The sequence below is a fragment of the Antechinus flavipes genome, chromosome 4, assembly GCF_016432865.1.
Source record: "Antechinus flavipes isolate AdamAnt ecotype Samford, QLD, Australia chromosome 4, AdamAnt_v2, whole genome shotgun sequence".
Classification (NCBI taxonomy): domain Eukaryota; kingdom Metazoa; phylum Chordata; class Mammalia; order Dasyuromorphia; family Dasyuridae; genus Antechinus; species Antechinus flavipes.
In genome coordinates this window covers 250217946-250242923 of record NC_067401.1, presented here as the reverse complement: position 1 = coordinate 250242923, position 24978 = coordinate 250217946, and the positions used below count along the sequence as shown (strand labels likewise).

Below are 24978 nucleotides of genomic sequence, written 5' to 3'. Positions count from 1 at the left end.
TCTTTTAAAAAAATATGTAATAAAAGCCTTTTCCCAGTGGGCATCTGAAAGTTACAGAAGTCAATTGCTTTGAGTATACTTCCAGTATAGCAATTTCAGAAAATAATGTAAATGAATGATCTTATGAATACACAACTTCATGAAGACAGAACAGAATTCATCTATGTATTGTCTTGAAAGAAGTTTTAACACACACAACAATTCAAGTGTATTTACTTGATTAATTGGTATCTTAAAAAAAAAAAAAACTCAAAGTAATCTCACTATTCAATAAATTCCAGTGGTTGGTTTTTCCTTTGTTTAAATTTTAAAGCCTTTGATATGTTGGCCACTCCTTACCTTTCTTAGCCTTTCCTCCCCACCCTTCCTTGTACTATCCCTTCATAATGGTGTTCTTACAATTCCTCACAAGATGTATTGGAGACCATTGATCTCCTCAAAAGAAGCATGCTAAGGATGGTGGGAAACATGGATAATGATTACAGAAGACACTTTATGGGACCACAATCAATCAATAAATCAAAAAGCTAAAATTCAATTGAATTAGAGTCAAAGTCATATTTTAAACAGATAACAACTTTAAAAGTTATCTAGACCAAAGGTATCAAACTCAAATAGAAACAAGAACCATTGAACTATGCACAAAGATCCACATATTAACATACATAACTTGAACTGTATTGAATTTTTTTTTTGGTTAAATATTCCCAATATTTTTCAATCATGTTCCAGATGCAGTTGGGAAGATTCTGAGCTACAATTGGACCATACGTTTGACATCTCTGATTGAAACTATCCAAAAGAAACTCAGAAGAAGAATAACTTGAGAAGAATAACTTGCCTAGGATCACGCAAGAAGTAAGTGAAAGGATAAGGATTTGAAACTTGATCTTGGATTTCAAATTCAATACTCTTTCCATTGCAACAGCATTTATTTGGACATTCCTGGAAATGTCAGCCACAAGATAGATAGAGTATAACTGATGATAGATTGGGAAAAATCATTTATTAGAAATTTAAAAAGTATATACAGTAATACTTTCACTCTTCTCTTGCTATATCAGTAGATATTATTCAGGAGCCTTTTTCTCAGGATAAGCAAGGGAAGAATTTACTTTTAAATCTTATGCATATATAAGTAAAAGGTATTATTTAAATTACCTTGTATTTTAAATAAACTTTCCTTTTATTAATTTGTTGTGCTTTTGTAAGGGACAACAGATCAACTAGTCTGTTTCTTTCAAGTACCAAATGGTTTTGATGACCACTGCTTTATAGTATAGTTTTAGATCTGGTACAGCTAGGCTATCTTTGTTTGCTTTTCTCTTCATTAATTCCCTTGAAATTCTTGACCTTTTGTTCTTCCAAATGATTTTTGTTATTTTTTCTAGTTCAGTAAAATAGTTTCTTGGGAATTTGATTGGCATAGCACTAAATAAATAGATTAGTTTGGGGAGATTTGTCATCTTTATTATATTTGTTCAGCCTATCCAAGAGCACTTAATATTTTTCCAATTATTTAAGTCTGACTTTATTTGTGTGGAAAGTTTTTTTGTAATTTTGCTCATATAATTCCTGACTTTCCTTTGGTAGATAGATTCCCAAATATTTTATGCTATCGATAGTTATTTTGAATGGAATTTCTCTTTGTATCTCTTGTTGTTGGATTTTGTTAGTGATGTATAAGAATGTTGATGATTTATGTGGATTTATTTTGTATCCTTCAACTTTGCTAAAGTTGTGGATTATTTCTAATAGCTTTTTACTAAAATCTCTGGGGTTCTCTAAGTATACTCTCATATCATCTGCAAAGAGTGATAATTTGGTTTTCTCATAACCTACTCTAATTTCTTTAATCTCTTTTTCTTCTTTTATTGCTAAGGCTAGCATTTCTAATACAATATTGAATAGTAATGGTGAGAGTGGGCAACCTTGTTTCACCCCTGATCTTACTGGGAATGGTTCTAGTTTGTCTCCATTACATATGGTGCTTGCTGATGGTTTTAAATATGATCTAGACATAAAGAATGATGCTACAAATAAATTAGAACATAGGATAGTTACTTCTCATATTTGTGGAAAAGAAAGGAATTTGTGACCAAAAAAGAATTAGAGATCATTATTTATCATAAAATAGATAATTTTGATTATATTGAGTTAAAATTTTTTATACAACAAAACTAATGCAAACAAGAGTAGAAGGCAAGCGATAAACTGGGAAAACATTTTTACATCCAAAGGATCCGATAAAGGCCTCATTTCCAAAATATATATAGAATTGACTCAAATTTATAATAGTTCAAGCCATTCTCCAATTTATAAATAGTCAAAGGATGTGATCAGACAATTTTCAGATGAAGAAATTGAAACTATTTGTAGCCACATGAAAAGGTGCTCCAAATCACTATTGATCAGAGAAATGCAAATCAAGACAACTCTGAGATACTACTATACACCTATCAGATTGGCTATGATGACAGGAAAAGGTAATGATGAATGTTAGAGGGGATGTGGGAAAATTGGGATGTAGTGGAACTGTGAATGGATCTGGAGAGCAGTTTGGAAATATGCTCGAAAAGTTATCAAACTGTGCATACCCTTTGACCCAGCAGTGTTTTCATTGAGATTATATCCCAAAGAGATCTTAAAAGAGGGAAAGGGACCCACATGTACAAAAATGTTTGTGGCAGCCCTCTTTGTAGTGGCAAAAAACTGGAAACTGAGTGGATGCCATCAATTGGAGAACAGCTGAATAAAATTATGGTATATGAATGTTATGGAATATTATTGTTCTGTAAGAAACGACCAATAGGATGATTTCACAATAGGATGGAGAGATTTACATGAACTGATGCTAAGTGAAATGAGCAGAACCAAGAGATCATTATACACAGCAACAAGAAGATTATTCGATGATCAATTCTGATGGACGTGGCTCTCTTCAACATTGAGATGATTCAAACCAGTTCCACTTGTGCAGTGATGAAGAGAGCCATCTACACCCAGAGAGAGGACCGTGGGAAAAGAGGGTGGAACACAGCATAGCATTCTCATTCTCTCTTTTATTATTTGCTTGCATTTTGTTTCTTTTTTCTCAGTTTTTCTTTTTTCTTCCTTCTTGATCTGCACAACTGGATGGCTGTGTGAATATGTATACACATATTGGATCTGGCATGTATTTTGGCATATTTGGCATGTATTGGATTGACTGCTGGATGGGGGAGGCAATAGGGGAAGAAGGGGAAAATTTGCAGCAGGGGGTTATGCAGAAGTCAATATTGGAAAAAGTATCCATGCATATGCTTTGTGAATAAAAAGCTTTAATTAAAAATAATAAACAGAAAAAAGATTTTATTCATAATTTTAAGTGAATTTATTAGTGAAACTAATTTATAACAATTTGTCTTATGCTTTCCTGGTTTCAAAGTATATGCATCATAAAAGTAATTTGGCAGAGTTTTCTTTCTCTATTTTGAGGACTTTTTGTGTTGTGTAAGTATGAATTGTTTTTTAGAATTTTTATCTTTTGTTTATGTATAATCTTTACTTCTTCCTTTCACCCAGTGAGTGATCTCTTGTAAGAAAGAATAGAGAAAACAAAAAGCAGTAAAAAAAAGGAAAATTAATTAATATATATAACTGTTTAACATATATATATAATATTTCTAACATATATATCTAGTTTCCACTTTTAAAAAGAAGGAAGAGAGGTGGACTGATTGTTCTTTAAAAATTTGATAGCAGTCACTGGGAAAGCCATCTAAGGAAAAATATTTCCTTTGGAGGTTAATTTTGGTTTGTAACTTTTATAGTTTGAGACTGAATTAAGATATTTATTCTTGATTTTGTTAATTATACATAATACTCTTTTTTAAATTTTGTTTTTAATAACATTTGAAAAATTATTCCTCTTGGTGCTATATGAATACATGTCATCATTCTACTGTTATTTTTCACTTCTTACTATGTTTTTACAGGGAGAATTCATAAAGGGAAATAGAAAACATTTCTGAAGAAGCAAAACTTTGGCATTAAAATCAGTTAACCTGTATTTGGATAATCACATACACAAAGCATCTAGGTATAGATGATAGCTATAGAGGACTTAATGATGACAAGATGACAAAAATGTCAAAATGATTAAACAGGTTTCAAATTCAACTTCTCCCCAACTGCCAACAAAGCTTCTTTCTGTGGATATATCTAGTCTTAGCAGTATGGAGTTTATACAGATGAGTCGAAGAATTCAAGTAAAACAAACACAATCAAGCAGCTTACTGAACAATCTGTGCAGACAATAACATTGAAAGTGGATATATGTTTGAAGTTGTACAAACAGTAAGGCTCAATGGAAAACATATTGCATTTAAACCATTGAAAGTTTTGCTTCATTCAATACTTAAATATCAAACTCTCTGGGATTCATCTTCATCTTTCAAACTAGACTGCTGAATTATTGACTGCTGATATTCCTTTTAAATGTAAAGTTGAGATTTTTATAAACATTAGACTAGCAGAGAAACCTTGAAAATTTGCTAAATAAATTGGCATCAATTGTTCAGGTGACTTGTATATTGTTCAATATATTTTAAGAAATTAATACATAATTTGATGAAAAATATAGGAATATAATCTCCTTATTCAAAGTTGTGCAATAATTTGCAAAATAAAGTATTTTGCCATAGAAATAACTTCACAGTATTTATATGTTCTGGACCTTGGACAAGCTGGACAAACTTGGACAAGCTGGACCTTGGTAAAGTGAAATAAAAACTTGGATATCCTCATTCAGGTAACTTTTAAGCTCAAATCTGCTCAAAAGAAGCCTCCCTTGGAGAGCTATCCTCCCTAGCTCCTTGAATGGATGGCAAAGAATGCTGAGGATCTATCTTAATTCTATTTTAGACTCTTTATGTCAAAGAATCCTTTTGGATGGTCTCATAAATCCCCTTGGTTGTACTGATAAAAGCATGCACATACACATATCCACATTTTGTTTGTGTGTATCTGTGTTGTATGTTGTCTTTACTGAGGTATCCATGAAAATATGTCCATGGTTTCAGCACAAGTTTTCTCTGCTTTCTTTACTTCATCTAGATTCCATGACTATATTCTAGTTGAAATGTTGGTGAGCATCTTCCAGTCAGGTTGTCAAAGAATTGAAGCTCTCTTGCTATCAAGCTGAACTCCAACAGCATCACAGTAAGCACATTTTAAAATGGAGCAGAAAGACTTTTGTTCAGCTGTATCAAAGACCTGAAGCTTGATCTGCTTGCCTGCAATGATAATAAAGTGAGTCCCACATTCCATACTAATGTGTGGTCAGGTCATGTATAGGCTGGAATTTAGTAGCATGTAGCAATGATTTGCCAGCTCTGGTATTGTTAAAAATGAAGTACTTGAAAACGAGGAACATATCATAGTAGTAACTGTGGCTGGATGAAGTTCTGAAAAAAGTTCTTGGACTAAATTACTATGAATATTTCATGAGGAAATGAGCTCTATCTCAGAGCCCAACTAAAGCACAAGCAGGCAAGCAGCTCTATCTCCTTTAAAATGATCAGTTTTGTTTATCTATAGCTAAATGCATGCATGTATGTATGTGTGTGTATATATACATATATATATATATATATATAGTACATTCTCACAATTTTATTTCTTCTCTGATTACACTTTGTTCATTTTAAAAATATTATTCTTGGTTGTTTTTGATCAAGTTGATTCATGTGTTCCTAATTTTTTCAAAGAATGAGGTTTAACTTTTAACCTTTCTATGTCTTTAGCTATTTCTCCTCTATTTTTATAATTTCTTCTTGCATGATTGATTTTTTTGTTCAAAAAATTTTCATTTTTAGTTCGCTAGTTGTTTTCTCCATTTTGTTTGTGTTTTCAGAGATATTTTAAGAGGTTTAATTAGTGCAAAACAGAAAGATTGGCATGATGTCATCATTTACTTATTTATATATTTATATTATTTCCCTTTTAACCACTTACTATTTAGAATACTGTAGTGAAGTTTCTACTTAGGACCATATGGTTTTATTGTGCTCCATGTATTACTTTTTATTGTATTTATGATCTTTGAAAGAGCTGTTTAGTATTTGTTATCTGCTACTTATTTAAAATATTTCTGTGATGATATTATCTGTTTCTATGAAGAAGGCATATGATGCTGATAAATATGTTCTTTAGTGCTATTAATAAAATGACAAATATTTCTGCTCTGTTTTGAACCATTTTTGTAGTTACATTTTATTTGTTATAACTCATGTATTTTTATAATTCAGTAACTTTTGCTTTACGAATATAGATTTAATGTATAGGTATTTAATTGTTTTGTTATCTATGATTCCTATAAATATAATGTAGTTTTACTGTTTTGTCAATTTTAATAACAAAATTTTAGGGTTTTCCCCCCCTAATAATATGACTGCAATGCTGTTTTTTTTTTTTAGATTTCTCTGATATTTAGTAAATTTTATTGTAACATTTAATTTTCATTGCCAATTTTTTCAGTTTAAAAAAATGTTATGGTTTATTTTGCATTCTGTCATTTTATAGAAGATTCTGCCACTATTTTCTGAGTGAGAAATTCAATTTATCACTGTGAATGGAGAAAGAAATTAAAGGAATCCTTACAGGTAGACAATTATAATTCTGTGAATTTTCTTGTACTCTAAAGCCATATGGGTTAATGCTTAAGAGGAGAATTGAATGGAAATTTGAAGAATTTCTGTTATTGTTTCATGAGAGTTCAAAAAGAAAAAAAGAAAACAACAACCTTAAGAGGCATTTGTCTTGTTTATTTAATGATTTCAACTCCTATCAGGTATTTGCTTTTTTTTCCCCTAATATTCTGGATTTACTAAAGATTGTTGAAAATAACTTTACCATCTTGTAGGTCACAATCTTCCAGAGATCATCAATGGTTGTTTAACACTCACATAGGCCAAATATTTCAGTACAGTGAAAGATAAATCATCAGAACCAAGTAACTCAGAATTCAACAGCCTGCTCTAGATGGCATTAATATTTTGTCTTGAATATCAACCCCCAAACAGAAATTTTTGTTCTGATCTTTGTTAAGTCAAATATTTTTCTTGTCAAACAAAACAGAAGAGTTGAGAAGCTCTCTTTTCACTCTATTGTCAATTACTTTTCCCCACATAGCCAGAGTCCAACCCCTTTTGTTATCATTAATTTTTCCAGTAGCCGCACTTCATTCTGATAAGCAATCCTGATACTAACAAGAATATGTATTTTGCATTCATTCTACTACTTACCTTTGCTTGCGTCTTTTTTGTATGTGTCTTTTAGCAAGTTAATTGGTAAGTTCCCTTGATCATTTTACATAACTTTCCCTTTTCTTCATCAAAATTCCCTTTAGTCCTCTTGGATTGACTTCTCTAAGCAAATTTTGATTTATGAGAATCTATCCTTTGAACTCTTTGTAAAAAGGCTTATCTAAAACAAGGATTCATGTTGAATAATTTCTAGCTTTCTTTTCCATCAGTAAGATAGGGTGGTCACTTCCTCAATATTATACTTTCATTTCCATACCAGCACCTAGTCCTTCCTTCTCAGAGTAAAATTTCCTCGTTTGCAACATTATCTTTTTGAAGGACAAAATTATCATTAAAGCAAATGTTAGGTATCCTGTTGATGAAATTATATCTAATGGATGCCCATGTAATTTAAATTTCCTGTAACTTCTATATTTTCCTTGTGACCATTTCCTTTTTTTATTATGTATTTTTGTTATGTAATCTTAGGATAACAGTTTCTCCTTCTTTTGATTTTCACCCAAATGCTTTCCACTACTTCCTAGATTTCCTCACATCAGCATATTTTCTCAACATATAATGCTAATCTTGTACCTATCTTGTTTTTGTTTGAATAAGGTATCCAGAGCCACAATATAATATGGGTTTTATCTTCCAAGTCTCAGTGATGCCTAAAAAGCCAAATTTTCTTTCTTGCACTAGAATCTTTGCTTGTTAAATCATATTTTATTCATTTGTATATAAATTTGTATATAAATATTTGAGGCTTTAGTTGGAACAACACATTCTCTGGAACTAGACAAAATTGGTCTTCTCTATATACTTCCTGCTGCTCTAATAAACAACAATGGAAAGAGGAGTTCAGGAGCAAAAAAGTCTATTCATCTTTCAGGTAGAGACTGTGTGTGATTCGTGTATAAGTCCATGTTGCCTAAGACAAGAATTGTCTTTAAAAAGAAAGACTGACTCTGCTATTCCAAATTCTAAAAAAAACACTGTTAAGGACAGTTTGTCCATCCAAACCACCAAATAATTTTGCACTAGATAATCACTGAAACCAGTTAGGGTTTGTGGCTAATAAATTACTCTGAACAACTTCTGAACTCAATGATCATTCATAAAAGACCATGACCACCTTAACTGCCTAACATGTTAGTGACAGGAACCTTTGCTTCGGAAATTGGCTATTAGGGTTTAGGGCTAGTAAGTTATTGCCAAATATTTTCTTCCCTCATGAAATATATTTGTTCTGTAAAACTTATGTTAGTGGGGATGCAATCATTAGGGGTTTCCTCATCTATAGTTTTTATGATTACATACAAATGCATACTAGTACAGAACTTGGCAGTACATTCTCTCCAGTATTAAAAAAAAATATATATATATATATATATATTTCTTCTTGGTGCTTTGTAGCTATAAAATAGCAAATCTATTGATAGGAAGGAAAAAAGTTTTCATTTTTAATGTTTATATATATGGGGAGGGGGGAGTGGAAACAATGGCCATGGTTCTCTTTCCTGTGTTCTTTAATATCTTAGGATAATAGATGCATATTTTGAAAGTAGTGTGAGTTGGCTGCTTTGTGAAGTGGCATAGTAACTAGAATGCTGAACTTGAAGTCACAGAGATCTGGATTTGAAATCTCACTATAATCACTTCCTTTTTTTTGTGATGTTGGGCAAGGCACTTAACCTTAGTGGGTCTATTTCCTTACCTAAAAATAGGAATGATAATAGAACCTATTTTTTTATGGTTGTTGTAGGAATGAAATGATATGTCTGTATTGAGTTCTCCAAACCTTAAAATGACCAAAAAATAGTTTTTATTCCACTAGCCTACATATACTTATTCAGAAACAAGATTCTAGTGGGAAGAAAGAAAGCAAGAAAGCCAAAAAAAAAAAAAAAAGTACTAGAAATTTTGCTAATCTGTCCCTCCTCTAATCAAAGATAGGTATAATTTTTTTTTTATCTTTGCATATTAAATACTATTTAGTACCATTTACTATATACTAATACTAAATACTAATAAAATACTATAAAATAAATAATAATTTTAAATACACAAAGAAAAGTTTATGGGATCAGAAGATAGCTAAGAATTGTCAAACTTATTCGTGCTATGTTTATCTGGAGATATACAGCAATCTTTTTTTGAACTACGGATATATTTGAATTTGTTGAGTATATTCAGTTTATAATATTTTTAGAGAAGTAATGTGGTATAACAGAGAGTTGGACTTTGAATCAATGTGATCTGGATTCTAATACCTGCCGCCTCTGACACTTAATAGATATGGATTCCTGAAATTAATCTCTTTATGCTTCCAGATATTTCTGGGGATTCATATACTGTTACTTGGGTTGCAATCTACATTAGAAGATAGAGTTATTACTAAGCTACTCATGTTCATGTGTATTTATGCCTATTAGATGAACAGACTGGGTATGTGTGTGTGGGTATGTGTGTGTGTGTGTGTGTGTGTGTGTGTGAGAGAGAGAGAGAGAGAGAGAGAGAGAGAGAGAGAGAGAGAGAGGAAGAGGAGAGAGAGATGAGGAGGAGGAATGTTGGAATCTTTACAAACTGTTAAGTCATTAGAGTTGAGATGTTTTGGGCCAGAACCTAAAACAAGGTACTAAGTAGAACTAATTGATACAATGCTTGTGTTTACACCTTTACTCATTGGAATTCACAAGTATGGGAGATTAACAAAGTTAACTGTGTAACTTTGTGAATTCACACCTCCCTTGAAGCTCTTAGGGCCAGAAAGCACACTGGGAGAAAACCCATAATCCCACTCTCTGATATATAAGAAGAAAGCAGAGGCCCAATTAGAGAGAGATTCATTCCATTTTCCAATTGGCTGGCTGGTGGCAGAAGAAAGTGGAGCTGAATTTAGATTGAGAAGGGAGCAAGAAGTGAGTTCAGCCAGAAGCCCTCTCTGAGTGGGGAGACTTACTTCGGAACATTGACTGGGGTCAGAGAGGAGCACTCTGGGAGATTGAGAGCCAGAAGCTCTCTCTCAGAGGCAAGACAGATTCAACTTGGTGCTGGCGCTGGAAGCTGAAGAAAGCAGAGCCAGAAGCAAAGGACAAAGCTGCAAGAGCTCTTGGAACCAAGCAGAGATTTAGGCCTCTAAGTTAACCGGGCTATATTAGAGACAATAAAAGATCTGAACTTTTATCACCTGGCTGTGTTTGGGGTAATTATTGATCTGAACTGCAACTAAAGCTGCCTCCAGAAAACCTCCCCAAGAAACCTGCTTTCTCCCAGAGAGAACTATAATTTTAAAGAAGAAAAACACCACAGACCATACTCTATTAACGTATATGCTTGGAGAAAGAATGGCCCCGCCCACTCTTTGTGCAAATCCTGATGTGTTGTATAGCAAATGATGATTTTGGTGGGTGGAGGCAGAGGGTGGAGAGGCAAAAAGAGAGACTGCTGGCTGGCATCTTGACACAGTGCTCGCATTGCTATCGCGACCCCACCCCTTTCACCTGCAATCCCCCTTCACCTCTGCTGGCTGGCTTCCTGTCACAGCTGCCCATATTGCTATCGCAATCCCCTTTCATCTCAAAAAGAATAAAGATTGACCATAACCTGAATTCCTGACTCCGGCTGATTTTAAATACACGGTCTTCACAGAAGAAGGAAAGGAGGAAGGGAGAGAGAGGGAAAATAAGAAAGAGGGGGAAGAGAGAAAGAGAAAGAAGGAGAGAAGGAAGGAAAGAGGGAGAGATAGAGACAAAGGAAGAAAAGACACTATTGTGACACCTTATTGAGGCTGCAGAGGAGAATTAGGCCAGATATCAAAGAAATCTTGAAGAGAGAAAACTATGTTGGCTAAAAAAATAATCCTGGGTATAGCAGTCTAAAGTCAGAAAGTCCAAATCAATCTCTATTTCATATTTATTATGACTTAATCAACAACCAATTTATGCTTCACAATTTTGGGATTTCACAATTTGGGATTTTATTAGAAACTCTTGAGGGGAAAAAAAAAAAAACCTGATAACCTAAAAAAGCTTTATTGAATATTGTCCCCTATTTACAGAGAAATTATTTAATGATGTAACCAAGCAAGGTTATATAAACAACAGTTTTATAACCACAGTATATGAAAAAATTTTAAAAGCCCATATTAAACTATTCACTACTTGACATATTCTTTTTGTATTTGCTAATACAGAGAATTCTGAGCTTTAGTTTCCTCTTGATCAATATCCAGGATAGATGGTTTCATATGAAGTTCATGTGAAGAAGAGATAAATTTGAGTAAATATCAAAGTCCATTAAAATACTTTTGCATCTAGTTCCATTCTTCTAGCCTCTGTAAAAGAAAACAATAATAAAGCATACAGATTAAGATCAACTGGCATAATAATTATATATATATATTATATATATAATTATTATATATTATATATAATAATTATATATATAATATATATATATGCCTCTTAGTCCCACAATTATGTCATTTTATACATAATTTGATTTGATGAGTGGAATAACTATTTTTTCTTTATTGTGCTTTTGGTATAAACAATATTAAACTCTTTTTGAGGACCCATTTTAAAGCAAGAATGTCTTATTTAGAAGTAGCCTGAAACACCTGGCTAATGCCACCATTGTCCAAGAAGCCCAACTTTTGTAGTTACTTAAAAAGGCTTCTCATCAAAACTATAGCCAGGAGTCTGAGAAATTATGTGTGAACTGCTAGCCAGATCTAATGTATAACTATAGCCCTAATTTCAAAATGGAATTATTAGACCCAGTGACATTGTGCATGGAGTAAAAGAGGAGAGGCATTATATTATTCTCTTCCCCTCATGCATTGCATTCTCATGTCCCAAATAGTTCCTCTGGTAGGCTTAGATAAATTTACTTTTTGAACCTAAAAATTAGAGGAACAGAGGCTCCATGTTTTCATCAAGAATTAATTCTCATTTGCTTTTGAAAATCTTGTGCTGCATAGAATGAAATGCAAATTGTTTTTACAAGAAATAATATAATGACATTGTATACATAATCTAATATATTTTAATAACTGACAGAGATAAGGAATTTTATTAAATATAGCCAAACAGCTGATAACATGAAATTTCACTAATTTACAATGTATGTAATTTACTTATAAAAATAACTTTTCTCTCATAAAAAATTTAACATAACAAATGTTTGCTTTTTTCAAAAAACAGAAAATATACTACCTATTTGATCAATAATTGATCATTTTTCGAAGGGCATCATAACATTTCCATTTGTCTGGGATGTAGAACGTTTCAAAGATATGAGGAAATGGTGTATCATATCCACATACTCTTGAAATTGGTGCCTCAAGATTTAAGAAACATTCTTCCTAAAAACAAAAACTGAAGTTAATTTTAATCATTTCATTTTTTTAAACTTAAAGATCACAAATCACAATTTTGAAAATGGTGAGTTTTGATAAATTACTAAATAAGAAAAGTCCTATAGCTGACTTACCCCCATTAAAAATGTCCTTGGTTAATTTAAAAGAAAAATTAAACAGCATTCTACAGTTAAATTTTTCAATTTTGTCTGTGGATAATATACATACAGATCCAATTTTAGTATTTCTACCATAAATCAACCCCATGCCAGAAATAATACTCAACATCCACACTAAATAGTACTTTCCACTTTCAAAGTGATTTCCAAGTATTACCCAATTCTCCTTATTTCTGACCAAAAGTTCATTTTTCAACAGTATCTAAGCAAAATATTGTTCTTATATTATTCTTAAATAAGTAGCAGGGGAAATCAAATCATCTGAAAATGGTTACCAATTGTACAAAACATTAAACAAATACAGTGCTCCTAACTTCTGTAAGACTACAGAGAGAAATGTTTTCTAAAATAAACTTTATATAAATGAGAGATTTAGATTCAGAATAAAAGTTATAAAATGTTAAGATTTTAAGATGAGTTTCTAAGTTAAAATATAAATAAAACGGCAATGTCAATTTGTTGCAAAACTCTTAATAAAGAAAATGTTTTTATTTTTCACTTACTCAACATTTTTAGATAGTAATCTTCAGCACCCATGACTTATTTTCTCAATTTCTATCTTCTCTGCATATTTTTTTAAAATTCATTGTTCTACTAGGTACAAAATGGACATGAATTCAAACCACATATATGGCAAAGGATAATCACTGTGACTTAATAAAACCTGACAAATAGATAACCTTTTTATTTCTATCTGATTTTTGTTAACATTGCAGAGAAATAAGTATGATTTTTATAATTTTATCTTGTATCTAGTTACATTATTGAACGTGTTAACCTTCTCAACTAATTTTCTTGCTGTTTTTTTCTGGGCTTCTCTAGATTCATCATCATATCTTCATAGAAATCATTTTATCTTCTTTTAGCTGATGTGTAAATCCTTCATTTTTTCTTTTGTCTTATTGCTATTGGTAATATTTCTAGAAATATGTTAACTAACAGTAAGGAGAGGAAATATTTTTGTTTTAGATCTGTTTACATTCTTAGTTTCAGGCATGTGCATTTGACTATATTAAAGAATGGTTTTTCCCTGCCTTTGTTATTAAGAATTTGTTGGATTTTTTTTTAACATGAACACATACTGTATGTAGTCTGAGGCTTTTATGCATCTATTAGAATAATTATTAGGCTTTAAAATTTTGTTTTTATTGAGATAATTGTACAAATTGTCTTCTTGATGTTGAGCCATCAGTGTTTCAAAAGGATGAATTCAATTTGGTCACAGCAAATCATTTCTTGATATATTATAGTAATCTCTATATGTGGAGATTTAAAAAAAAAACAAAACAGGAAACTGAGAAGTAAAATAACAAGTATTGTTGGTGAAGGAAAACATAAAGAGAACTAGGTTAGGCTTGGGAGCCCAAAAAAAGAAACAAGGAGTATCAGGATATGGTCTATGAAATTAAGAGTTTCACTAGGAAAGCTAGAGTTAGGAAAACTAAGATTGTCTAGATTGAAGATGGAAGGGAAAAGAAGGTAAGATCTGGAGAGATAAAAAGAGCAAACAAAATATTATTCAGTATTGAAGGCGGTAATATTTAGGTAAGATAGGGCAGAGGGAAGACAAATGAAATCCTAAAGTAAAGTAAAGAATTTTAACTGGACTACTTTCTATATCTGACATATCATCAACCAACAGGTAGGAAATGGATCTGATAGAGGGTCAAAACAAGCATCACATTTCAATTTAAAGAAATACTGAGAAAATAAACTCTTTCAAAGTAAATTCTCAAATGAAATATGGTCATCCTACCTATTTTTAAGAGATGTAAACTATTTTAACATTGAAACTATTCCACTATTTAGATGTGAGCTACCTTCAAATGTGATCTCTGAGGAGGAAAGTTTTAAGTGGGATTCAAAAAAAAATATTTTCTGTATCATATAATTGCTTTCAGCTGATGTATTTCTTTTTTCAATTTCTCTATAGTTTAGATAAAGATAGCACATCCAGTCTGGAATTCTGGTATTATAAGTGAAATGTGGCATAATGAGAAACACTGTGAGCAAAAATGGGCACATACTATTTACTGGAGCATTTAATAAAATCCTAAATCTGAATGTCCTTATCTGTGTAAACATGAAAATTATAATCTCAAAGTTAAGTTGCAGAGTAATAAGAGCTATTTACATTTTAAGTTTCTTTGAAAATATGAACTGCTATATAAGTATTGTTGTTATCATTCAATTATTTCAGTCATGTCCAGCTCTTTGCCACTCTATTTAGGATTTCCTTGGCAAAGATACTAGAGTTGTCTGCCATTTTCTTCTTCAGCTCATTTAAAAGAACTGAGGCAAACAGGCTTAAGTAACTTACCCAAAGCCACACAGCCAGCAAATGTCTGAGGCCAGATTTGAACTCAGAAAGCTGAGTCTTCCTGATGCTAAGTCCAGTTCTCTATCTGTCTATGGTATCACCCAGCTGCTCCATATAATACTTATATTACTATTAACACCATGTGAAATATCAGAACATTAATTTGATTCTGAAAAACAATTCAGCCACAGAGAGGAATCACGAATATTAGGTCACATAGTTTACAGAGACATTTCTCTTGAACAAGAAAACCAATTATATAAAATAACCTAAAGAAATCTATTAAAATGGAAGCATACTCTGTTATATAAATGGCCATCATTATCTTTATTCATATCAATAACATATATCAATATAAAAATTACAATTTAAAATGGGGTTTCCTTATAAAACCTTTGTGAAGTATTCTTATTGAACAAATTAGGTCTCTGAGGTTTACAGAGATAAAGAGAGGTACCCAAGTGGTGAAAGCTGGACATGATTAGGCACATAACCAAAATCTTCTGACTTCAGAGCTCAATGCTCTACTATACCAAATATTTAGCTTTCATTAATTTTTTAGTGTGGAATAAGAATGTAAAGGAGAGATTTAGCCTCTACACGTAATTAGTAAAGTTCCTAATTAAAAGCACATGAATATAAATAAATTTATATTTATCTATATAAATAGATCTCTATAGATCTATTTATAAGACACTAATAGTCTTTGATGCATTTATTAGTTTCCACAATGAAATACTTTAGTGTACATCAAACACACTTTAATTTCTATTACCTAAGTTCAAAACTTTCACTCCTGTGGAATCAATTTCCAACATGAAGCTATACATAAGTATGACATATTATTTTAAATTTGTTAAGAAAATTTGCCAATGGTCAGAATAGCCAGTAGATGAGGAAACAGATTGTGTTATACTGAATCACACTTCTTCAACAAATGAGTCATAGAAACCTGTGAAGGCACTACCCTGAACAAGGGAAAATCAATTTTGCTGCTGAATTAAACCTTCAATAATGTTCATTTTTAAAAAATCCTTCCTAATGAAAAAGGTATTTCATTTCTTTTTATTTTTTTAAATTATTGATACATTTTGTTTCTACATCACCTACATTTTATAATGTATCCTACTCTTCCCCTCCTAAGGAGCCAATCCTATAATAAAGAATAAAAATAAGGGGGAAAAGTTCAGAGAAAATAAATGACTTCTGGGAGAGATTTATACTCTATATTTAACATCCATATCTTCCCCAACTACAAAGATGCAGAAGTAACAGCATCTCCTAGCTTATCTTTGAGGTCACTCTTGGTTATAATTTTGCATTATTTGGTTTCAATTGTTTTTGTTGCAGTTCTCCTCGTTTTGATATTTTTAAACATATGTTTCAAATATCACCAACAATTTTCATGATCTGAAACATTACTTTAAAAAAATTCCTATAATACTTTAAAACAAATTTTCAACCATCAAATTCTTTGTATGTGGTTTTCATATCCTATCCTCCCAACTAAACTACAGATGGAAAATTTGTCTCCAATTAAAGTGTCACTAAGACACAAGAAATATAAATCAGATATTCTAATATGCTCAATAAATATTGCTAAAAACAGAACAAGTAGAAACATGTAGTAATTAAAATAATTAAAGCAAAATCAAGAATATTAAGAATACACCTTAAAGTACACCTTAAAATTTAAAGTGAAATTTGAATATTCTAGCAACAACTTTCATCTGAAATTATATTCTTAATGCAATGTGAGCACTGATATTCAAGATAATTGAGAAATCTTCAATATCGGTCAGCATAAAAAAAATTTCCCATATGGAAAATTACTAGTGATTTGGAGTTGGTATTCATATAATTGAGAAGATTTTTTTAGGTTATCATAAAAATTCAAAATTATTTTAAATAACTTAAAATGTGAAACAAGCACATTTTTCAAAATTAAAATTTCTGGTTTCAATTGTCAGAGCAAGATGCAATCTAACTTTGTTAGGTGACCAGTAATGACAATTATGTCAGAATAAAAGTATGTTCAGAGAAAAGTTCCCATTTTTTTCCCAAAGAATGACTTCTGCAGACATAAAATCAGAATAAATCTAAGTCATAATTTAAAATATAAAAAGTTCACAACTTATAATTTGATAGAACTTTTTAAAAGTGATAATGATCATTGCATTTTTCCCTAATATTTCTACATCACTTCTTTAAAGCTAGATAAAAACAGAAACAAAAGTAAAAAACAAATGCTAGAATCTATAATCTCATTTGAAAACACTCCATCACAAACTCAATTAGGAATCACAAAAATTCAAATCAGCTGAACACACCTAATTTACATTTTATAATCATGAAGTCATAGGATATAAGCTCTCTTTCTGTATATAAGCTTTATCACGCACTAATATAATTTTCCCTTAGAATTGCAGCAACTCAGCAACCCAATAAAAACATAAACATTTCCACTTGGAGATCTTGGATAGAGATTAGACAAACAAAGTCAATCCTCAACAGAAAGTGTTTTATATATTCTATACTATGTATTTGAAGCAATCAATTACCAAAGGAGTTTTTGGCTGGAAAAAATATATTTATTAAATTTCTTTAAGCTGCATTTAATACAATATATTTTGACATTTAAAATCTCTTCGTGATAAAATGTGCTTTTGTTTAAAAAAAATTGTATTACACTAATGGAAAACAGAAAAAAGAAACTAAAGCTTCTCAAATTTTATATTTCAAAATTCTTCCTGATAAAAAAAATTTTTAAGTAAAAATTTAAAATGAATTTACTTAGAGAATAGGTATGCACACACACACACACACATACACACATCTCTATATGTACTACAAAGCCAAAAAAGCTATATGCACAGGAATGACTCTTCAGCAATAGGTTACTTTGAGATAGTTTTTTTCTCTGAAAGACAGGAGTTTATTTAGTCCATTCCCCCTAATCCCACATTTTGATTTGTTCAGTAGCAAATAGCTTAAAATATTTCCATAAAGCTATTTTAAAAGAGCTAGAAAGCACATGATTTCCATGCTCATTTTTGACTTTTTCAGTATAGCATTCTAACACTACCACATGATGCTGTGCTATCTAAACCAGTTTAGCAGCTTGAGCTCACAAAGACCAATGAAAGTAATGTTATTGCCCTCATGTGGTCTATAATGCCAAAAATATTCTGAGTCCTTTTGCATTTTTGCAATTTAAACTATATTTTTAAAAAATTTCATTAAGAATTTCATCTTATTTTTTTAAACTTTGTCCATACTTTCATTTTTTTCCTTTCAAATTAGTTTCAAATTGGTGAGAAGAATGCTTCCCCCCTATCACAGCCCCTTTGTACCATGTTTCTATTAAGTTTGAGAGGTTACCTTAAAAAATCAAAACCTTAGATAAAATGTCCTAATATTCACATTATGAATTCGCAATACTTTATAATATATTGTATTATACATATAATACATCTCCTATGCAATAGTTTTTTTTTTACTATTTTTCTTTTGGTTTTCATAAATCACATACCAAAATTAACTGCTATAATGTCCATTTAATGAGCTTCAATGCAGCAAATTTTTATTGCGCCTCAACAATCTACAAAGGTCTCTAAGGATATTGATAAGATTCAAAAATAAGCAAGGGAGTACCTCAAAACTTGTAAGACTCATGTTTGGCTTTTCTAAATAAATGACAGGCCTATTGATTTGTTTAGAATTTAAGTTGTATAAATAAATATATTCTAATTTAATCACAATAAAAAGCTGAAGTATAAAACTTTGCAAGATTAGTAAAAATTATTAGAAATCATTGACTTAGAATTCCAGTAACTAAATAATTAGAATAATTTGATGTGGAATGGTTCAAAGTTTTATTTTCCATCATCAATAAGGAAAGGTTTTATGAAACAATGTTAACAGTAAAAACAAATTTGAAGGAGAAACAGCTAACCTATTTGAGTCATAAATAGTTTACAAGTTCTTTGTCTTTAAAGAAACAGTTGTTACTAATAGGGCATTTATATGTAAAGATTTTTCTTTTCTTTGAAGCAGATCTGATAGGATTTCTGTTTTTGAATATTTAATTACTATGATTACATATATTTAAATATAATAAAATATTATTTAAATTTTTCTCATTTAGAAATACATTTTTCCACAAATTAATCTGAATTATTTGGTATTTACTTTGTATTACATATTGTGTGAAACAACTGAAGATACAAAGAATGAAAACAACACATTCCTTGAAACTCAAAAAGTTTACAATAAGGAGGAAAGGGATAAACATAAATAACTTAAAAAAACAAACTTACAATATTATAAGAGCAAAAGAAGAGAGAATGGAGACCTATAAGAAAATTTGAGATATTAGAGCATTTTGAAATGGAAGAAAGGAAAATCTTGAAAAGTTTCATGGAAGTATCTAAGGGGGAAAAGAAATATTTCAAAAACCAAAGAGAATATGTGTGTATGTTCTACGCATGAGATCTCAGGTGAATAAATGCAAGTGGAAGAGTAAGAGCTAATATTAGGGAACATCTTGTGGTGAAAAGGAATAGTATAATAGAAAATAAAAAAGGTGAATTTAAGTTAAATTAAGGAATGCCTTAAATGCCACATGATTTAACCTTACCCATTAAAATAGGTTTGGGTGCTGACAGAAAGGTTTTGTAGGTCAATAGGATGATGAACTGAGAAGTCAGTATATTATAGAAACAATATAAAAATATTTAGCCAATGAAATTAATCTATCTTATCCTAAAGTTAAATATGTGAATTTAATTAAGAACTTATCAAGGTACAAAGCAAAATGTTAGGATTCCAAATTTATACATTATATAAAAATGTATCTATTTGTTATATACAGTCTATCATTTTATACACACACACACACACACACACACACACACACACACACAGGCAAAAATCCTAATATACACTATGCCTATGTAAAGAAAACCATCACAAATTGTAATTAGAAGTTCCTTTTTAAAAATGGGCAAAAGTTGCTCTACAAATTAAATTGTTGTCGTGCAATATAAAATGCACATTGCAAAACTAACTTAGGGTTTCATTTTCTGAGGTTTTTGCATGTTAGCTGGCAATGGAAGCACAGTAATTACTAAAATTATTTGGCCTATTTTCCCCTTAAAAACTCTGAGGTATAGGGCAAGGGTGGAAAGAGCAGAAAAGGGAAAAAAAAAAAAAAAAAAGGTGTGCTACTATTAGAGAAGCCTATTCAATTACAGCCTGCAGAGTGTTTTCCAGGATTTATGATAGGGTACTGCCTCAAAAGAGTGAAATTTAGAGAAAAAAAATTGTAAAATAATTATTTCAAAAGATCAAGCAATTTTAAAAGTATAAAAATTACATTTTGATGGTATTTCCACCAGTAACAGTATAAAAACAATTGGGCTTACTTAACAAGAATAATTAAACTACAAGATAATGTGCTTTCTCATATTAACTTTCCAAGTTTGAATCCTCCTACCTTCCCCCCTTCCTATTCCTCTAACTCCCCACCAAGTGAACTACTTCCTGATTTGGACTTCTTCTTTCCTCTACTTCCTAGAGGTGCTCCATCCCCATCAGATGGAAGACAAGGACACTATCTACTCTGCTGAATACATCGAAACTATTTTTTGTATTATTTTCACTTTTTAGATTTTAAAGCTGATTTCAGGAGACTTTTATGAAGCTTGCTCTGAGTATTCAAACCATTAATTACAAATCAGACTGCTTATTTGAGTGCAGGGGTCCCGTTTCAATTTTGGTTTTCTGTTTGTTTTTTTAAAAAGGGCCTACAGATAATATAATAAAATGTAATTGATTTTATATCTGCATTTATTTTAAAAATGAGTATTCTTAAAATGTTTACAAGATATTTTATTTTATTTTGTTTTAACATTGTCTGAAGTTGAAGCAGTTTGTAATTCAATATTTAACATACCTATCTTTGATCTAGTTAACAATTACACATTTCCCACAATAAACTTCAGGCACAAATATAGATGTTTTATTTTTTAAATTTTATATTAGAATACTGTGGGGGGAAGACAGGAAGAGGTAAAAAAAGAGATAGACAGAAATAAAGATGTGGTATAATTGTGTGCAAATATACATATATACAAACATATATGTATATATATGTTTGTATATATGTGTATATATATGTTTGTGTATATATATATGTTTGTGTGTGTGTATATATATATATATATACATACATACACACACACACACACACACAGACTGTGTGCCAGTCAAAAGCACAAGCAAATTCTGTGTATTACACATTCACAAAATCTCCTTACATATCAGGCTTATAAAATTTACCTTTAACTATTCTTATCATTATCATGTTCATTATGAAATCACATTTCAAGTAAATGTATTTTTTTTTTACTAATAACAATGAAATGAAAGAAACAACAAAAAAGAGAGAGTTAAGAGTGTCCATGTAGTCCAATCTATACAATATACAAAAAAGAATCCTGTCTACCAAATACAGAAAAAATAAATTGATTATTTAGTCTTTGCTAGACAATTTTTCTTGGTGATTTAAACGTTTAAACTGATAATTTTTTTATGGAAACTCATATGGTAAGGTTTGGGGTAATGCTATACTATAAAACACACTTGAATTTTTAGGAATATCTTATGTTGAATACTTCATTTAACTCTAATTCAAAAGATACATATTAAAGCACTGTTATTAAGAGTATGTATGTACATACCTCAAGGTATACAAAGACAAAAATAAACAGTCTCTGATGGCAAAGAGCTCACATTCTAATGAAATAACAAATACTGTGTAAAAGAAAATCAATTTCTCATTTATTTCAAAACTGGAATTCAGATAAATTTTTAGGTATATGAAACTGGATTATGATAAATTTGATAGATCAAAATAAATATTATAATCAAAAACAAACATAGGTCTTGAGTTATTTTATATCCATCACTCAGACTGTGTATATAGAATCATAAAACTTTAAAGCAGGAAGGAACCTTGGAGATTACTGGATGCATCTTCTGAGTTTTATACATGGAGGCTATGAAATGACTTGCCCAAGATTACAAAAAGACCATCAAGTTAATGTTAACTAGAACCCAAATTTCTTAAAAACAATTTGCTGGCATTACTAAGTTTTGTGAAATGTATTTTCTTCCCTTCTTATATTCAATATCTTCATTGAAGTCTCTTTGTAGTTAATTTGCTTCATAGAACCACAATAAAGTACAAGAAAACTGAAGATAAAAAATTTAAATTTGTAAAATCAAATACTTCAATGCAGTTTAAATGGCAGGAAATTAAAACAAGATTGTAATCTCGATTTCTTTTCAAAACCCGAACTATACTTACAATGGTAGAATTTCCCAAAGGTTAGGCATATACTATAGGCATCTAATCATCTCAATATGCAGTCACAGGATCCATTTGGTGATCATTAGCACAATTCTTGTTCATTTTCAAACTGGCATTTAGGTGTTAAATAGCTCTAGGCTGTCATTATAGGTGTAAAGCTGATTATACAGATTTAAGTGCCACCATCTGAACCTAAGTGTATGCAGATGTGCCCGTATATGCACACTTAGGCAGACAAGTCCCAGTAGTTTGGGTCATGCAACTCAGGCATACTGTTATGAATATTTAGTTCTAAAAGTTGTTGGAAATAGATTTTACATACTTGAGGCTACAATGTCTTAAAGTTCCATCATTTTTACTTTCCAGCCCTTCGAATGAGAACATTTGCATTTTGAAATACAAAATCATTGTCCCCCAAAGGATTTTTCTCAGATTTCCTCAAATGCTAATTATGTAACCAGCATAATTAAATTCATATGATCAACTTCAGCAATTGGTACTTCAGTTTCTTTGGAGCTGCCAAAGGGCTCGGAAGTCTCCATTCATACTCCAAAGTAATCATGTGGTGTGCCAAACTGATAACCATTAAGCACAGCTGCAGAGCAAATGTGTGGTTCTGGACCTGTAAATATAGTGTTCACACATCAGGCAGAACCCAGAGCAATTTCAGACTCACAAGGACTGATCTTAGAATACTATTCTTTTGATGGAGACATAGGGAAATTAAATCATGTATTATTACTCATGCAGCCTGAAAAGATTTCAAATGAAATGAGTTTCCTCTTCACAAAAGCCTACACGCTGAAAATCTGATTAGCATGTTCTACCATCAACTTCAATGATTTTATTTTTAAGATTTTCTGCTAACATAAAAAGGCACAATTATCCTGAATTTAAAAAAATAAAAAGAACTACATAGAGAACATTAATGTGAGATACCCTATATTCTATTTATGAATTATCAACACTTTTAAACATTGCAACTGATAGTAAAAAAGTACATGCTAAAAGTAAGTTTGTTATTTTTTAGGTACACTTACAGGAGAAAATGACACAAAATTATACTAATTTCTTTTTGATTACTAAAATGACCACTATAAGTATTGTGTTTTTTTTTTTCCTAGATTGGTCAGAATTTCAGATTTTTAGGTCATGATTGCATTCCCATAAGAGGCTGTTGGAGCTCTATGGCAACCACTCTCACTACAAATCGGCAACAGCTCTGAAAACTAATACTCCTTTTTCAACACCTCCCACAACCTGGTTAAACAGAACACACTTTTAATATGAAAAGTTAGCTGCATCTTTGCCAAATGAATTCACTGGATCTTAAAAATACATGCATAAATGCCTAAAATTGGTCACTTGATTCCAAATATATAAAGATGGCAAATATGTCACAAAGTTTTTGAGGATGTTTCAATGTATATGAGTTAAGTTCTTTGTGGTCAGGTTATGGCCAAAACTAATCAAAGTAGGACTTTACAGAGCAAGGGAAACTTTAGGAGCATTAAGAAAAAAAAAAAAAAAAACACACATTTCATTGCTCTTACAAACTGAAGCATAAGCACAAGTTGTTTTTTTTCTTTTTTCTTTTTTTTTCCTATCCTGTGGTTTCTTTAAAAACAAAAAACAAAAGGCAGCGATATGTGTGGGGAAAATAAAGTTGATTTAAAAAGTCAAATTTCTTAATTGTTGCATTTCAAATACTGAGCTCCATTTCCTTCAATATATGAAATTAAGTATACATATACATACACATATGAATGTCTAAAACTCCTCATCTCAGCAGCTACACCTTGAAATTGTGACCAATCCAAATATGCAATAAAGGAATAAAAAAAATGAACACTATGTATTTAGTCACTGAATCAGAAAGAATTTGCATCTACAAATTGTCTGACACATCCTGGCTCTGTGACATTAGACTAATCACTTAACCTCTTACTGCCCCAGGCAACCCTCTAAAAAACTACAAGTTGCATAGCAGTTAACTGTCTGCTCTGGTAGACAGAATTTCCTTAACTGAATTTTCTACACCAATGAAATCACAGGTCCTAGCCAAAACGTCTTTCCCTCGGAATAATTTTCCTATGGTTTTGGGAAAGAAAAAACACACTTTCCTAAACACTGAACATATATACCAACTTATAAACAAACATGGCATAGAAGTTGACATATAAGGGACAAGAAAATGAAATGTTGTTCACCTATGTCTGAATTTTTGTGATCCCATTTGGGGTTTTCTTGGCAGAGATAATAAGGCTTGTCATTTCCTTCTCTAGGTCATTTTACAGTTGAGAAAACTGAGGCAAATAAGGTTGTGACTTGCCCAGGGTCATACAGCTCATAAGTGTCTGAGGCCAGATTTGAATTCACAGAGATAAGTCTTCCTGTCTCAAGTCCCACAATGCTCTTCACTTTGCCACAGTTACTCCCTACAAAATTACCTTGTA

General features: G+C 31.1%; 1 protein-coding gene across 1 annotated transcript in view; it reads right to left on the bottom strand.

Moving 5' to 3' along the window:
- Nucleotides 1-11183: 11183 nt before the first annotated feature.
- Nucleotides 11184-24978, bottom strand: part of BCKDHB (branched chain keto acid dehydrogenase E1 subunit beta) — a 238451-nt gene continuing 224656 nt past the window's right edge. Inside the window, exons 10-11 of the mRNA XM_051997318.1 lie at nt 12506-12654; nt 11184-11622 (exon numbers count right to left, since the gene is read on the bottom strand). Of these exons, the coding sequence (XP_051853278.1) occupies nt 12514-12654 (141 nt within the window). The 3' untranslated portion in view covers nt 11184-11622; nt 12506-12513. The remainder of the gene's footprint in view (nt 11623-12505; nt 12655-24978) is intronic.